The sequence below is a fragment of the Coregonus clupeaformis genome, chromosome 20 (assembly GCF_020615455.1).
Source record: "Coregonus clupeaformis isolate EN_2021a chromosome 20, ASM2061545v1, whole genome shotgun sequence".
NCBI classification, from domain to species: Eukaryota; Metazoa; Chordata; class Actinopteri; order Salmoniformes; family Salmonidae; genus Coregonus; species Coregonus clupeaformis.
This window is the reverse complement of record NC_059211.1, coordinates 51,331,631-51,349,428: the sequence shown is the minus strand read 5'-3', so window position 1 is coordinate 51,349,428 and position 17,798 is coordinate 51,331,631. Positions and strand designations below refer to the sequence as shown.

General features: G+C 45.8%; 2 protein-coding genes across 2 annotated transcripts; both read left to right on the top strand.

Annotated features, from left to right (window-relative positions):
• Positions 1-461: 461 nt before the first annotated feature.
• socs7 (suppressor of cytokine signaling 7) lies at positions 462-7,341 on the top strand. The gene is given in 10 exon segments (XM_041840363.2): positions 462-1,588; positions 1,590-2,389; positions 2,701-2,762; positions 2,918-3,022; positions 3,769-3,900; positions 4,567-4,715; positions 5,094-5,262; positions 5,829-5,957; positions 6,147-6,282; positions 6,632-7,341. Coding segments are annotated over 10 exon segments (2,535 nt in total). The 5' UTR covers positions 462-856; the 3' UTR covers positions 6,753-7,341.
• A 2,360-nt stretch (positions 7,342-9,701) lies between these two features.
• sp2 (sp2 transcription factor) lies at positions 9,702-17,798 on the top strand (the record flags this gene model as incomplete). The annotated part of the gene is given in 6 exon segments (XM_045205822.1): positions 9,702-9,758; positions 10,877-10,953; positions 16,039-16,690; positions 16,693-16,739; positions 17,036-17,233; positions 17,547-17,798. Coding segments are annotated over 6 exon segments (1,233 nt in total), but the record flags the coding sequence as incomplete, so codon positions are not given.

Below are 17,798 nucleotides of genomic sequence, written 5' to 3'. Positions count from 1 at the left end.
AACAACAAATATAGTCCTACATTGAATTAATTTCCTCAAACAATGTCAATAATAGGAACAATTTTAATGTTGGAATATTTAGGCTACTATGCAAGTCACTAATTGCAACGTAGCCTAGCATTCTGAAATTATTAATTATTTGTTTTATTTTTGATTTTTGGGGGGCGGATTATGTGTGTATTGTTTTGTATTGCTAGATATTACTGCACTGTTGGCGCTAGAAAACACAAGCATTTCGCTGCACCTGCGATAACATCTGCAAATCTGTGTACGCGACCAATACACTTTTATTTGATTTCTCTCTCTCATCACTTCACACTATAGGCAGAGAGAAACGGGGGGAGGGAGAGGGAAACAAGGGACACACTGAACGCAGAACGCATAGGATTTGCCGAAGTGAGGGAGCGGGTGGGGCTTCGCTGTGAACCGGAGAGAGAGAGCGAGAGAGAGAGCGAGAGAGAGAGCGAGAGAGAGAGCGAGAGAGAGAGCGAGAGCGAGAGAGAGAGCGAGAGAGAGAGCGAGAGAGAGAGAGTGGTCAGACTTGCGAGGCTTTTATTCTAGCAAATGAGACCGTATGTTTGACCCCGGGGTTCGCCTGCTTACAACAGCAAGCTGGATATATTTATGCGTGCACTCGCTTGGTCTTCGTTAGAATATAAATGGATGTCGTTTTTTTGTAGGCGTTTATCTGTGCGATAATGAAAGAACGCTTCAAATAGTTTATTCGCTCGTAGCCTATTTATGGTAGATAGCGGTTTGGCCCTTCTTTATTTTAAGACAACGGGGATCCATCAAACGGCGGTAGCTATGTGAGGTGCATAAATCTTTATTCCCTTTCGTGAATTGAGGAATAATTATGAACAACGCGCAAGATATGTCTCCCGATTTTGTCTTGATGCGCCTGGTTTCCGCGGCCGAAGATGACCGCTTGGACGAGGAGAATGGGAATCTGTCCTCGGGTGGAGTGGTGGCAGGACTCGGTAAAGAGGTCTTGGCTCATAGCAACATGAAAGGGGGCTTGGAATTCGCCCGAGATCCTACGACAGGCCTCGCGCATTCCGGCCATCTCTCTTCGCTGAACAATGCACAGCAGAGCGGCGGAACGGCGGCACCTGACACGGGAGTGATGGCGACTAGACCGTCGGTGTCTATTCCTCCTCCTCCACATAGCGCCATGGAGGCCAAGGGCTTTGAGTTCGCCCACAGAGGCGGCTTACGGCCTCAACTCCTGGTGTTTCCTAACATATTGAGGGATGGTGAGGTGATTTTAGACCGTGAATCCGACCATCGGAATCAGTCGAGGGAACATATTGGTTTGGACAAGACCTCCGGCTCTGGCTCCGACCTAAGCGGAGGCATCAATAACAATACGCTCAGCGCCGGCGACGCGCAACAGCAGAACCATCTGTCCCAGAGCTGGGGTCTGCATCCCCGGGCGGCATTATCCACGGTTGCTGCCGATATCGAGGGAGGTGAGCTATGCCACCGGCACCGTTTGATCACCAACCCATCAGACTGGCCTCCATTATCGGATAAATCCAATCCTCTCACCATAATAGAATCGAAATGGGGGTGCACACCCGGGGAGTCTCCCCGACGGCCCGGTGTTCGACCTGGCCAGAAGGTTCGGGGAGCTGGGGCTCGGCGCGGTACCCAAGATATTATTCAAGGACGGGGAGATGCCCCAGTGCTCTTGTCAGGGCGCACATGGGCCGGCACCGGCGGGGATGGGGCATGGGGATGACCCGACTGAGACTAGCGATGCTTTGTTAGTGCTGGAGGGCCTGGGGACTGGGGACGTGGCCAGCCTGGGTATCACAGGCTGCCCCGAGGACGATTCAGATGAAAGTCGAGCACGTCGAGTTCAGAAGATGTCCGGTGCATTTTCTCTCAGTAGCTTTCAAGCAGAGTTGACAAGACAGATGGAAGGGGCGGCTGGAGAGCCTTGTCCGTCGGCGCACGGTGATGCACAAGGATGTAGCCTGCATGGAAACGTACCCAACCCAACTCAACCGAGCCCTGGAGATACAGAACAGAATCCGGAGGTGTCGACATTACCTGGGGCCTCTGCGACTACACCGAGGTCGGACCGACTTGTCAGTCCAAACCCTAGCCAGGCATCGACACCCCGGAAGCGGGCGGACAAGTGCGTCAGTGCGCCCCGGACTCCAACCGGTCGGGGAAGCGCTGGAGAGAAAACACTAAAAGTTCCAGGGAAGTCCAGAAAGGGCTCACTTAAAATACGCCTGAGTAAACTTTTCAGAACTAAAAGCTGTAGTGGTTCCAATAGCCTTCTGGATAAGAGGCCATCAGTGGCCTATTCAATCTCCTCTGCTGGAAGTCTGATAGATATGGCCAGTGCAAGTGGTGGGGAGCATGACGTGGACAGGTAATAACTTCCACACTTTTAAGCATTGTGAGTAATTACTGACTGTATTCCTATAATTTATAATAGGCTATAGAGGTCAACTCATTTATTGATTGATCACAGTGCCAGGTAATATTGTAGGACCTATCCTAAAATATAACATTTTATATCAGGATATTATAGGCCCATAACTGTCAGAATCTTTTCTAAATTTGTGCTTTTCTAAATCTAGGCTAGATAACTCTAACATCAATTTTTCACCCTATCACCTCTATATTCCATCCCTTTAGAACTTATTTCATTCCTATTTTGCTGTCTTTCTCTTGCCACAGCCAACCCCGAATGACCAGGGCCCAAAGTGCCTTCTCTTCTGCTTCATTTGTTCCTTTCACTGGTAAGGGGCTCTACTGTTTCTTGGCTGAGGAGGCAAACTCTGGTCCAAGAACTGACGTTTCTTTACTAGCATCACTCTCTTCCTCTATCATTTCCTTTCTCATTTGTCTTTCCCTCTCTCTCTTTCTCTTTCCTTCTTTCCATTGCTGGGTGTAGGTGAGACTGTTTCATTGGTGGATGTGGATATTTCGAGGAGAGGGGCGAACACTCCGCACCCTCCCACGCCTCCACCTCCGCCACGCAGAAGTCTCAGTCTATTAGGTACTTTACCTCCTCTCTTTCTCTCTGTTCTTCTCTATGTTCTTTCTCTCTTTCTCTCTATGTGTGTCTCTCTGTATAGTAGCCTATTTTTCTCTGTGTGCTTCCTTGTGTCCCTCCCTTTCTTGCACGCATCTCTTTTGCCTATGTTTCTACCTGTAGGCACACACAAACACTAAAAAGGATTCCTGCATACCCTCACTCACCCTACTCTCCTATACCCATCTTATTACCCCCTCTCCTGAAAGCTATATCACAGTATATAAACATGCCCATTCTGTTCTGTGGTGATGGAGAGCCTAATAGCTTTACTCCATCTCTGACCCCCACGGCAACACTCACATCAACAGCCATAAGTCTGAGGGACTGTTGTATTGTGGCCTTATAGACCAGTGTTTCTCAACGTTGATCCTGGGGACCCACCCTCTCGACCTATCAGAATTGAATGTTCAGCCAAGCAGTGGTACAAGGACAAACCAATTTACTGAATGTCACGTTGAATCACACATTTCTCTCAACCTAGAAATATAACCATACATTAGATGTCGTTTTGATTTGTTAGTTACCCTAGAATACTTCAAGGATTACATTTTTATCAGAAAAACGAACACTACAAATAAGTCTTGTTAATTGGTCGAGACGGAAAACTTCACATCACAGTGGGTCCAGAGGAGCGGAGTTGAGAAAACCTGTGATATAGACCCCTCCCTGGTCTGAAACCTCCCCTTCCCCTCCCTGCTCTGTTCCAGATGACATAGGTGGGCCGCAGCCTGGTCCTTTCCTAGTGAGTGTTATGGGGGCCTCCCTACAGTCCCTCCCCCTGCCTCTTCCTCCTCCTCATCCCTCCCATGCCACCATCCAGCATAGTATCAGCCTCAATGGTAAGACACCAGAGAGCAGAGAGCTGGGAGCTGTGCATGGGGCAAACAGGGGGAGGGTGTCGTCGGGGGATAGAGCACGTAATGGCCAGAGCTAAGACTCTGAAAAGACCATAATACAAAACAGTACCAATATGATATATTTATAATGCTGTATTTATAAACGTGTGGATATATCAGTAATCATAAACATGTATAATATCTGCAGTTCTGAATATATATGTAACATAAAACCTATATGACTGTCGGCCAATGTCTAAGGTCGTAGAGTGGGTAACATAAATAGAGTGATATGTTGTGACACTTGCGTGTTGTGGTGAAGGTTGCATAATTGCCATCAGGTCAAATACTGTAAGTGCTTGTAGTCAGGAAAGACTATACAGACCAATCAGCGTGGAAATTAATCGTGAAGGTGCATGGTGTGCGGTCGCAACCAATGCTTGTCTAATCTTTTTATTATATGCCTTGAGAATTAGTATTTGTGGCACCTGGTCTGTCTAAGCAGTCTTGCTCAAATAGAACACTGTTATCATCTATTAGTAAGTCCTAACTTGAGATCTATGCGTGTAACTCGAACTTTCTAGCGACACCCATTTATACTAAATGCAATGGTTTGGGCTACACATTCATATCACTGTGTCTAACTGAATATTTCTCTATTTGTTACAGATGCATTCCTCCGGGCCCTGCCTCACTCCACCTCTTCACAGCTCCTCTCAGCCCCTCCCCCTTCCAGGTTGGCCCCACCCCCAAGGCTCTGTCCTCTGAGGAGGCCTGAGGCCAGCAACTTCACCGCTAGTCTGAGAGAGCTGGAAAAGGTAATTGCGACACACTCAACGACACTCGCAAGTACACATAAATATTGACTGAATATAGACCCACTACTAATCGATTGGGTTACATACGAACGAATGTGTACAAACCTTTCATTGATGATAACTGCTTTTGGGTGTGTGTGTGATAACAAACCTTTAATTGATGATAACTGCTTGGTGTGTGTGTGATAACAAACCTTTAATTGATGATAACTGCCTCATGACATTCATTCAGTTCTGTGTTTGTATTTTATTCTATGGATGATGTGTGTGTGTGTGTGTGTGTGTGTGTGCGTTTGTATGTGTGTGTGTGTGTGCATTTGTGCGTTTGTGTATGTTTCTATGATATTAGTTCCTAATCACCTACATGTCTATCCCCAGTGTGGCTGGTACTGGGGTCCTATGAACTGGGAGGATGCAGAGATGAAGTTGAAGGGGAAGCCTGACGGGGCGTTCCTGGTGAGGGACAGCTCTGACCCCCGCTACATCCTCAGCCTCAGCTTCCGCTCCCAGGGAGTCACACACCACACGCGCATGGAGCACTACAGAGGTGAGTCGTGTGTACTGTAAATACTCATAAACACACACAGGGACACACACACAGTCAGTCAGTCGCACAAATATAAATGTTGTAGCTGCATACTCACTCAGTCATTGTGTTCATTAACCCACACACACACACACACACATGCACTCACAAGGACGCACACGCACAGAGCAAAGTGGTGAGTCACCCGCATACAAAGTGAGTGAAACATACATGACATACGGATAAAGTACTTCTAACATGACTCACAGACACACTCATCATGCACATACATGACAGACAGAAAGCATGCAGTTCATTATATTTATGTTTTACACATATCAGCCACCCTAACCCACGGGGTAGCTGAGAAAAACAAGTTTGATACATGACATATTATATAATATGTGCTTATAACAAGTAATAATGCATTATACCTGCACACTTTAAATAAAGTGGTACCCCAAGGTTCTATTTCATTCCCCTTTAAATGGTATTTGGTTCTGTTTCATTCCCCTTTAAATGGTATGTACGTGTGAGTGTTCGGTGTAACCTCAAGTGGTGTGTCCCTTCCATGTCTCCGCCTATAGGGACATTCAGCTTGTGGTGTCACCCCAAGTTTGAGGACCGATGTCATTCTGTGGTGGAGTTTATCGAGCGAGCCATCATGCACTCCAAGAACGGAAAATTCCTCTACTTCCTGCGATCACGTGTGCCGGGTAAAAAACTGCCCCCATTCCTACACAGCCTAACTAATTAGATGTTTATGTGAACTACCACTTAGTGTGGTGGTTGGAATGACAGTAAGCATAGCATACAAGGTTGCTGAGAGGTTACGAGCATCTTTATTGGTTGTTTGTGCTCACTCGTGTGTGTGTGTGTGCACGTGGAATGTGTGTGTGTTCCAGGGCTCCCCCCTACCCCGGTGCAGCTGCTCTACCCAGTGTCCCGGTTCAGCAACGTCAAGTCCCTGCAGCACCTCTGTCGCTTCTGCATCCGACAGATGGTCCGCATCGACCACATCCAGGAGCTGCCGCTGCCCAAGTACTGCCATACTCAATTTATCAAAATATTTATTTGGTCATTAATTTTAGTAGCATTCTCTCCTGAGCTTTGACAGAAACGCCTCAGCATATTATTTTACTCTAAATAAAGAAATCTAATCCTTGATTGCCGACAGAATAGACATGGATGATGTGCTTTGAGACCAAGTGAAAAGTGCTATATATAGCAGCTGTACTTTAATGCAATCCATCATCATCCTCATCATCATCAGTTTCCTTTCTTTTATGGAGAGTGTTATACACAGAGAGAATACTACTTCACATGCTAAACATAATGTAAAGGTATCTTTCTGCATAAGGGGTTACTCATTTGACCTCTCCCTCTACAGACCGCTGATCATGTACCTGAGGAAGTTCTACTACTATGATGCAGAGGAAGAGATGTACCTGTCAATCAAGAGCATTCGACCAGGGGCTGGAGTAGAGCAAGAGGCGGAGTCTCAGACGTAACTGGAAGAGGTGTCTACTGGTCTGCCAGTCTTCCAGCATCAGCCAATCGAAGTCCTCGGCACCCACTGTATCCAATCGGCTGCAGTCAAAGGGATCCAGATGACCCCGCCCCTCTCTTGACTTTAACCAATGAGAGTAGAAAGGGACAGTAGTGGAATGCTGGAAAATTGTCCATATGGAGTGCACACATGGGGCAGGGACAAAAAAGGACACAGCCTCATTGAGAATGGACTGGAGAATGGACTCTTCTAACCTGTAACAACATAAAAACTAAAAAACAACTTAAACCTAGACTTTGAATCAATCCCTAGACAGATATTCACTGTACCTATGAACTGAAGTTGATGGACTGGTCCATTTGTACTACTATTGTTTTCCATTATCATCATTTCCTTGTGTTCTTCCCTCCTGTTGCTATGAGGGTTGTTGTGGACTCCAATTGGCCCACAGGAGGCCATGGTTGATCTTTATTTGTTGGTTTTAATTGTCAGAAAATCCCTGATTGTAACTTGCTCATCATTCTGTTCCTCCGTACCCCAAGCTGGCCACAGGCTCAGCATTTTCAGTAAAAGAGAAAACATGTGTCTTCCCTCTTTTGCACAATCTTTTAAATTGACTGAAGTAAAGCAGAGAAAACAAGTGGTGGTGTGGCTGTTGGGTACATGAAGAGTCTGGTGTGTGTGTGGGTAGATGGGGGAGTTGAGTCATCAGTGAGTGCATCCCTCCCTGTATGTTTGTAAATAATACATGTACACTGGGTGTACAAAACTCTTTCCATGACATAGACTGACCAGGTGAATCCAGGGGAAAGCTATGATCCCTTATTGATGTCACTTGTTAAATCCACTTCAATCAGTGTAGATGAAGGGGAGGAGACAGGTTAAAGAAGGATTTTTAAGCCTTGAGACAATCAAGGCGCACTGGTTTGAGTGTGTCAAGAACTGCAACGCTGCTGGGTTTTTCACGCTCAACAGTTTCCTGTGTGTATCAAGAATGGTCCACCACCCAAAGGACATCCAGGGGGTGCAACTCAATATTAGGAAGTGTCCTTAATGTTTTGTACACTCAGTGTATATTGTACATGAGATAAATTGTACCTCAATCCACACATACATACTTCCACATGACCACTGACACACACATGCAGGCCTTTATGGGAAGGTGATCCTAATGTTTTGTACACTCAGTGTATGTCAGTTCCATGTGTGGGTGTTTTTGTGGTAATGATGAACATGGCCCTTTCAATCCATACAGACTGATGTAATAATGGAGGTAGTAGTGTAAAAAGCATCAAGGTCAAATGTTTTTACTCTATCATACACTCTTGATAACTAAACCACCAATGACAACACACACCCTGTTGTGTAGTCGTGGGGACAAGAGGCATGCAAAGCATAAAGGCATTGTCAATCTTAACACAGAATAGGTTTTAACACTTGCAATTGACAAAAACAACAACTCATCCTGTCATTTTGACTGCTTTGCTTTTTAGTCCCCCCCCTACCAAACGTATGTTTATTTCATAGCACCCTTTTTAAAATTGTTATCCTATTCATGCATGCATGCACACACACACACACACACACACACACACACACTCACACACACACACAGGAAGGATGATCTTAGGAGAACAAGGACTGCTCATACACACATGCTCCTATGTTGGGAGGCCAACTCAATGGATGGACAACAGATTCATTTGACAGATAACTATGCCAGCAGTATTGGTGACTTGCCTCTATAGAGAGAATCCTGTTGGGTAAATGGGTTTGTGATTATACATTGAAATTAGGCAGAATGCCCATTCTTAAAGATAAGAAGGCCCAGCATGTCTACACTAAGGGTTTAATAATTAGATATTTTCAATTCTGAGCAGAATATTTACAAGATTTGTTTTACTGATTGTGTTGAAATGGAAATGACCCTAACCACGAACTGGTATCTTGCTGTTGACTGGTTGCTCATACTCTATACCCATCAAACTCAACTCTGGACCTTGAAGCCAGTTCCACTGCTTGTTTTCATTGTTCCCCTCTAATCAGGGACTGATTTAGACCTGGCACACCAGGTGGGTGAAATGAATGATCAGGTAGAACAGAACACCTGCAGGCGCCGGACCTTGTAGGGTAAGAGTTTAATATCCCTGCTCTATAGGCTTATTATCCATGTCATAAATCAAATCAGCCTAAAAAGGGTAGGCCACTAGGTACTAGTGTAAAGTGGTACTATAATGATTTATAAGCAGAAATGCAAGGCTGATCGTTCCCCTAAGCATGATTTTGCAAGCTTGATCATCATGCATAATAAGCATATTTTGCATGCACTCAATGATTGCACTACTACCCCTGCAATAGATTACTAATGACTGGGATATTGACATAGGTGTAGGTGAGTATTTAGAAAACATGCACATGTTATTACTATAGATAATTACCTGAGGACCTACATCACTAATTTAGTTTGAGTGACAGAAACAAGATTGTAACAGCTTGCCTTGTGCCCTTATCAGCACTGCCTTTCTACCTCGTTATCCTTAAGCCTTATTGTGTGTTGACTATGACATACTGAGTATAGCCTATCCATTCCAATAACATACTGTATCTGATTCAAACGGTTTAAAACAAGCTCATTGATCAAAATGGATGTCATTCTGAGTTTGACCGATTTGTCCCATAGAGCTCTTATTGGACATTATAGACGTCATTTAAATGAAATTCCATTATAATTGGCCCTTTGCCTGGTCCATCTTTTCCCTTAAAACCCGCCCTATTAACCCTAATCTATATACTCCATTGGTTAAAATTGCGTCCATCGACAGTTGTGAGAGGTTTCAGGTTTTTTATTGGCTAAATTGAATTTCAATCACACCGAGAGCTCGTGTCGATTGGCTGGCCTGGGCATCCTTCATTGAACAATAGCGCGTGGATTGGTCCATGAGCGCGGGCGGAATCTTCCAGGGGCTTGCTCTTGAAGGCTCACGGAGAGCGAATGTCGTCATGAGCGGTGGGTAGGAATTAAATACATTGGTGTTTATATTACATTGTACTTCGTAAAACAATTTGGTCTGTGTTAAACAATACACATCGAAGAGTTTGTGTTGGAAATTCCTTATGTTTGAGGTTGAGTAGGACCATTGTGCAAGCCAGCTATGTACTTCCGGAAAAGGGCTGCCTTTTTTCCAGTATCAAAGAGTTTGACTTGCTACGCGTAGCTAGCCAGTAAAGCTGAATCCTGTTTGTAATTCCAGCTACCGTTAGCTATACATTGATGCTAATCTTTTTCGATATTTCACATTAAAACAAATTCCACATGCACGTATCGCCATGGGCTCTCTGTTCCACTCAGTTTGAAAGAAAAGTCAGCTGCACGAGAAAGTATTTGCAACGCTAGCTAGTCGTTTCATTTCTGACTGCCATTTTAGCTAGCAAGAAGCTATCTGAGTACGTTTGATGGCGGCGCTATTTTCAGGCCGCGCTCAAATATTTTTTCCTAAGCATTAAATATTAGATTTTAAAGAGACAGTCACATTAGACATGATTGCAACTGACTCCAATAATACACACAGTGCATATTATTTGTACAGTCCAATTTTGTCCTGATGCTCTCGCGATACATTATCATGCTCGAGCTATTTGTGAGATTGCGTGAGAAGTCAGCCAGGTACGGTAGTCACCAACTCACTGTACCCAAGTCGTAACCCTCTACTGTGCCCATTTGCTAGTTAGCATACTGTACTTTTGTTTAGGGCCTTTTAATTCTTTACTTAGTAGACGAGTATTTGTAGTTGGCAATGCATGTGTCTGACTATCTTTTTTTTGGCATAGACCCGCCCTTTTAGTACGGATTAAAGGTCACACAATTTACACCAGTCTGTTGAGACTGGCATTCACGGGGTGGTAGCTAGCCAGCCAGCCAGCCACAACTCATCTATTAGAGTTGCAGTGCCCATTTTCCTTTGTGTACTATAATTTGAATGCCTTTGCATGCGTTTAGGGCAAAACAGCTCCCTCGTATTTAATAATTTCCTGAGCTATTGACAGTGACCCTCATTATTTTTGGTACTTGAAATGCGTTACGACTATTTACAGTACATGCAATGTGTGTTTCCATGTGTATTGCAGATCAACAGGACAGTATGGCCACCACTGTTGCTGTCAGTCCCAGCGAGTATCTCCAGCCCTCTGCCACTTCCTCTCAAGTGAGTCACAGCCAGACTACTTCCTGCTTGTCCTCGGTAGTTCTCGGATGTGTAAATATCACCCAGTGGTGTCTTAAAAGTAACCAAGGGGTTCATTATTTGACCTTAGTTTGAATACTGAGTCCAGCAACGTTTGTAGTTTATGTATTTTATTGGTAGCCTATGGTGAGATGTAGCTTAACCTCCTGTATGTAAACTGTGTTCCACCTAGGGCTGGGTGAAAATCATGATATACATCTCTTTTTTTATTTTGTACTTCTTTTTTGAAGTCATTCCACTTCAAAAAGGATTTCGACAACACCATCTCAGATTGTTCAGAAATCATTTCTGTAGTTAGAAACGGACCCCCACACCCCAAGCCCAACCCAACAACCAGTATACAATATCAGTTCTCTATCTCTGACAAGTAGTATGGAGCTGCTGCTTGGAGTATTGTTTCTTCAACGTTTCTAATATATTCCCTGTGAATCTGGTGATGTTTTTTTCTGATGTTCAGAGAAATTAGCCATTGAAGTCGCTTACATTCTTTACCATAAATGAGTGTGAAAGTACCACGTTTTTCGCTGTTCCTGCTACCACACCCTTTTATCAATTTTGCTGGTCTCTTGTGTTTATTAAATGCACCAACATTTTCTTTGCAAGTTTGGGTAGAAAACCAACAGCTTTTGCTCATGATGAAAATAAATAGTGTGGTCAAGCTAGTCCTCCATGAAAGCAATTCAGTGTGACCTTCTCTTAGCAACCTAATGTTTCAACCCAACTCTCCTTGAATAGTCCAAAAGATTGCAGCTCTCTGAGAGGGCTGTCTGTATGGTGAAGACTTTTCTACCAGCCGTAAACTTTGATTGGAGAAATGTGCTAGATGCTAAAATGTGACAACCCTAATAAAATTATAAACATTGCATGGCAGTCGTATGTTTTTAAATAAAATAATTAGAAAACATCTCTATGTAGTGTGATTAGTGACATTTACCATTACCAACCCAATACCATTACAAAACACTATACAGTGTGTGTTTGGGACTTTTGTTATTGGAGACCATAGCATTGAAACCATTAGAACTGCTGTAGCCTAATGGTTTGCTTGTTCGCCAATCACCAGGAATGGACTAACTAATCAAGACCTTTTTTAAGGGAATAAACCAGACACAGCGGGGCAAATTAAGCCTAAGAGAAGGAAAAACTGAATTGCTTTCATGGAGGACTAGCTTGAATTGTGAGGATGACTGCACAATTTATTTTTATCATGAGCAATAGCTATTGGTTTTCTACCCAAAGTTGCAAAAACAATTTTGTGATCCATTTCATGAACACAAGAGACCAAAATGGATAAAGGGTGGGGTGGCAGTAGCATCTAGTGGGCAAAACTGGGTACTTTCACATTAATTTATGGTAAAGGACGCAAGCGACTTCAATGCCTAATTTCTCAGAATGTGGGGGGGAGACTACCAGATTCACCAGGATTACATTACAAAGGATGAAGAAGCAATACTCCAAGCAGCAGTTCCATACTACTGTCAGACAGAGAACTGATACTGGTTGGGGTGGGATTGGTGTGGGAGATCCGTGGGTGGCTTTTCATCATTTTATTAGATTCCTCATGTCTTGCTCATTGTTAGCAGACTTATGGTCCAAATAGGATGTTAGGTACTATATTTATTGAAGATGATATGAATCCTATACATTTTAAATTGCCAATTTGGGTGCAATCAATTAGCTTAATTTCTCAGATCAAATTATATTTCAACAAAATAATGTTTCAGGAATGCCAATCATATCTGTTTCTAACTACAGAAACGATTTCAGAACAATCTGAGATGGTGTGTGTCATGGCTTGCTGAAATGACATGGAATTACTCACAATTAAAGGTCAATACACTGCATTTCAAACAGTCAGGAATAATCTAATGAATTCAAGGCTTGTAAAAGAATACCTAGGCTAAATATAAGCCTTCTACCACCATAAGACCCACTAATAATTTAATCAAAATAGTTTAACCTGCTTTTTTGTAATCACTGATCTGGCTTTCAAGTCTGTCTATGAAAATGCCCTTTTTTGTATAAAAAAATTACTAGAACCATGCACAATGCAAGGCACATCGTTAGAAGGGAAATTGACCGATTCTGTTGGACCAAACCTCATGCAAATAGCAAGTTGAAATTGGTTGTTGTCAGAGAGGGAGAAGTGATCTTGTTGTGAGTGGCAGGGGGAGGGGCATGGTGTCTGTGCGAGGGGGAAGGTGCACACAGCACAGGAGTGAAGGAGACGAGACCAAAAAGACACAAACGCTCATAAAAACGGAAACAAATCCAACTTAGATTCTTGTGATACAGGCATTTGGAACATCGCGCTAAAACATTAATCTAATTTGATATATCGCCCAGCTTTAGTTGCACCCCAATTCAATTCCATCCCTGGTTCAAAAAAAAGAAAAAAGAAAATGTTATTTGTCACATGCGTCGACTACAACAGGTGCATCTTACCGTGAAATGCTTACTTACAAGCCCTTAACCAACAATTTAGTTTAAAGAAAAATAAGAGTTAAGAAAATATTTACTAAATAAACTAAAGTAAAAAAAAATGGTCCAGGTAGCCATTTGATTAGCTGTTCAGCAGTCTTGAGGGTAGAAGTTAAGAAGCCTTTTGGACCTAGACTTGGCGCTCTGGTACCGCTTGCCATGCGGTAGCAGAGAGAACAGTCTATGACTAGGGTGGCTGGAGTCTTTGGCCATTTTAGGGCCTTCCTCTGACACCTACTGGTATAGAGGTCCTGGATGACAGGAAGCTTGGCCCCTGTGATGTACTAGGCCATACGCACTACCCTCTGTAGCGCCTTGCGGTCGGAGGCCGAGCTGTTGCCATACCAGGCTTGATGCAACCAGTCAGGATGCTCTCGATGGTGCTGCTCTATAACCTTTTGAGGATCTGAGGACCCATGCCAAATCTTTTCAGTCTCCTGAGGGGGAATAGGCATTGTCGTGCCCTCTTCACGACTGTCTTGGTGTGTTTGGACCATGATAGTTTGTTGGTGATGTGGACACCAAGGAACTTGAAGCTCTCAACCTGCTCCACTACAGCCCCGTCGATGAGAATGGGGGCTTGCTCGGCCCTCCTTTTCCTGTAGTCCACAATCATCTCCTTTTGTCTTGATCACGTTGAGGGATAGGTTGTTGTTCTGGCACCACACTGCCAGGTCTTTGACCTCCTCCCTATAGGCTGTCTCATCGTTGTTAGTGATCAGGCCTACCACCGTTGTGTCGTCGGCAAACTTAATGATGGTGTTGGAGTCATGCTTGGCCACGCAGTCGTGGGTGTACAGGGAGTACAGGAGGTGACTAAGCACGCACCCCTGAGGGGCCCCCGTGTTGAGGATCAGTGTGGCAGATGTGTTGTTGCCTACCCTTACCACCTGGGGGCGGCCCATCAGGAAGTCCAGGATCCAGTTGCAGAGGGAGGAGTTTAGTCCCAGGGTCTTTAGCTTAGTGATGAGCTTTGAGGGAACTATAGTGTTGAACACTGAGCTGTAGTCAATGAACAGCATTCTCACGTAGGTGTTCCTTTTGTCCAGGTGGGAAAGGGCAGTGTGGAGTGCAATAGAGATTGCGTCATCTGTTGGGGCGGGATGCAAATTGGAGTGGGTCTAGTGTTTCTGGGATGATGGTGTTGAAATGACCAGCCTTTCAAAGCACTTCATGGCTACATACGTGAGTGCTACGGATCGGTAGTCATTTAGGCAGGTTACCTTGGTGTTCTTGGGCACAGGGACTATGGTGGTCTGCTTGAAACTGTATGTATTACAGACTCAGTCAAGGACAGGTTGAAAATATCAGTGAAGACACTTGCCGGTTGGTCAGCGCATGCTCGGAGTACACGTCCTGGTAATCCGTCTGGCCTTGTGAATGTTGACCTGTTTAAAGGACTTACTCACATTGGCTACGGAGAGCGTGATCACACAGTCATCCGAAACAGCTGGTGTTCTCATGCAGGCCCGTGTCACTTGGCAGCTCGCAGCTGGGCTTCACTTTGTAGTCCGTAATAGTTTGAAAGCCCTGCCACGTCCGACAAGCGTCAGATCCAGCTTAGTACGATTCAATCTTAGTCCTGTATTGACGCTTTGCCTGTTTGTGATGGTTTGTCGGAGGGCATAGCAGGATTTCATATAAGCGTCCGGGTTAGAGTCCCGCTCCTTTTAAAGCGGTAGCTCTACCCTTCAGCTCAGTGCGGATGTTGCCTGTAATCCATGGAATCAGGAGGATAGAATTATGATCAGATTTTCCAAATGGAGGGCGAAGGAGAGTTTTGTGCACGTCTCTGTGTGTGGAGTAAAGGTGATCTAGAGTATTTTTTTCCCTTTGGTTGCACATGTAACATGCTGGTAGAAATCAGTTTCTCTGCATTAAAGTCCCCGGGCACTAGGAGCGCCGCCTCTGGATGAGCATTTTCTTGTGTGCTTATGGCCTTATACAGCTCGTTGATTGCGGTCTTAGTACCAGCATTTGTTTGTGGTGGTAAATAGACATCTACGAAAAATATAGATTAAAACTCTCTTGGTTTATAGTGTGGTCTACAGCTTATAATGAGATACTCTACCTCAGGCGAGCAAAACCTTGAGACTTCCTTAATATTAGATTTCACGCACCAGCTGTTATTGACAAATGGACACAGACCACCACCCCTTGTCTTACCGGAGGCAGCTGTTCTGTCTTGCCGATGCATGGAAAACCCAGCCAACTCTATATTATCCATGTCGTCGTTCAGCCGTTGGCTAGGGTTCAGCCACAACTAGGTGAAACATAAGATATTACAGTTTTTAATGTCCCGTTGGTAGGATAGTCTTGAAAGGAGCTCATGCAGTTTATTCTCCAATAATTACACGTTGGCCAATAGGACGGCTGGTAGAGGCGAGTTACCCACTCGCCAACAAATTCTCACAAGGCACCCGGACCTGCGTCCCCTGTATCGGCGTCTCCTCTTCATGCGAATGACGGGGATTTGGGCCTGGTCCGGTATCAGCAGTAAATAATTTGTGTCCGACTCGTTCCCCCCCTAACCATTTGTCTCGCTCTCTCTGGTCCTGTCTACAGGACTCCCAGCCCTCCCCACTGGCCCTCCTGGCCGCCACCTGCAGTAAGATCGGCCCCCCTGCCGCTCAGGCCCCCGTCAGTGCCCCTCCTGCCCAACCCCAACCTCGGCGTCTCCTCCCCATCAAGCCCGCCCCCATCGCCCCCGCCCCTCCCAAAAACCTGGGCTTCCTGTCCGCTAAAGGAAATGTGATCCAGCTGCCAGCGGGCCTGGGCTCCAACAGCCCCGGCAGCCCCATCGTCCTCACCATCCAGCAGAGCCCTGGCCGCTCTAATCAAACATCCAACATCCAGTACCAGGTGGTGCCGCAGCTGGGAGGCACACAGACCATCCAGATGATGCAGCAGGGTGGACAGATCCAGCTCATCCCAGGTACCAACCAGGCCATCATCACCACGCCCATGACAGTCCCCCAGCCGCAGCCCGCTGCCGCGCCCATCACCCCGCAGAAGACAGTGGCCATCAAGCCGTCCCCCAGGGGGCGGAAACCCAATGCAGCCAACGTGGTGCGGCTGCCCAGCGGGCTCACGCTGCCCCTCAACGTAGCCACCGGAGAGGAGCCAGCGGCAGCTCCTCCCCCGCCAACGAAGGGCAGACGAGGCAGGAAGAAGCTGGTGGCAGCAGCCCCTCCACCACAGCCCACCTCCCCGCCCCCGAGCAGATGGAGACGATATTGATAGAGGCCGGGGAGAATATTATTCAGGTATATTTGTTGTTCTGCTGCATTTGGTGTGGGGTCAACCATGACTTGTTGACTAGTTCACTTGCTTGAGTGGGCTACAAATGGGTACTAATTACTAAATGTGTCTACAATGCTTGTGAGTGTGTAAATGAGTAATGATTTCATCTGTATTTCTCAAACTCAAAATGCTATGCTTTACATGAGGGTTAGCCTACTCTATCACCCCTTCAACCTCCAATATTGGGGTCCCTGTATGAGTAAGTGTTGGACAGATTTAGGGCTGTGTCTCATTGCTGCTGTCTCGGCGTTCTCCCCAGGCGGGTAACCAGCTCCTGATCGTGCAGAACACCGGGTCAGGCCAGCAGCAGCTGGTGCAGCTGGTGCAGCAGAAACAGGAGCAGCAGGTGGTCCAGATCCCCCAGCAGGCCCTGAAGGTGGTGCAGGCCGCCTCCGCCACCCTGCCCCAGGTCCCCCAGAGACAGCCTGCAACCAGCCTGCAGCCAGAGCCCACTCAGGTACACACACACAGGTTGTTAGAGATCATCAATTTAGCTCTCTCAGCAAACTGACAGATCTAGAGTTAGTACGTTTGGATGTGAGGTGATTTGTAGATGAGTCAGTCTGAAGTTTCCAATGTAGTCATGCACACAAGGCCACACACACAAAAGCTCCTATAGGTGCTGCATGCACACCACCTCTCTACACTCACTACAGGCTACCCACTTGAAATGTAATGAAACCATAAGTGGAAGTGGGCCTTTAATACAGATGTGTCCTAATCTGACAGACTTGTTCCGTGTTAGTCTGACACCCCTGTGCTCCTCTCAGCTCCTGATCAAAACGGCATCGGGCGAATGGCAGACTGTGCAGCTCCAGGAAACCACAGTTTCCACGGCAACAACGCCCTCCAGCATGGTCACCACCACCCTGTCGTCCGTGGGGGCCACCAAGCGAACACTGGCGGGGGGCAGGAAGGAGAGGACCCTACCAAAAATAGCACCGGCGGGGGGAATGATAGCGCTAAACGCAGCCCAGCTCTCCTCGGCGGGCCAGGCCGTGCAGACTATAAACATCAACGGG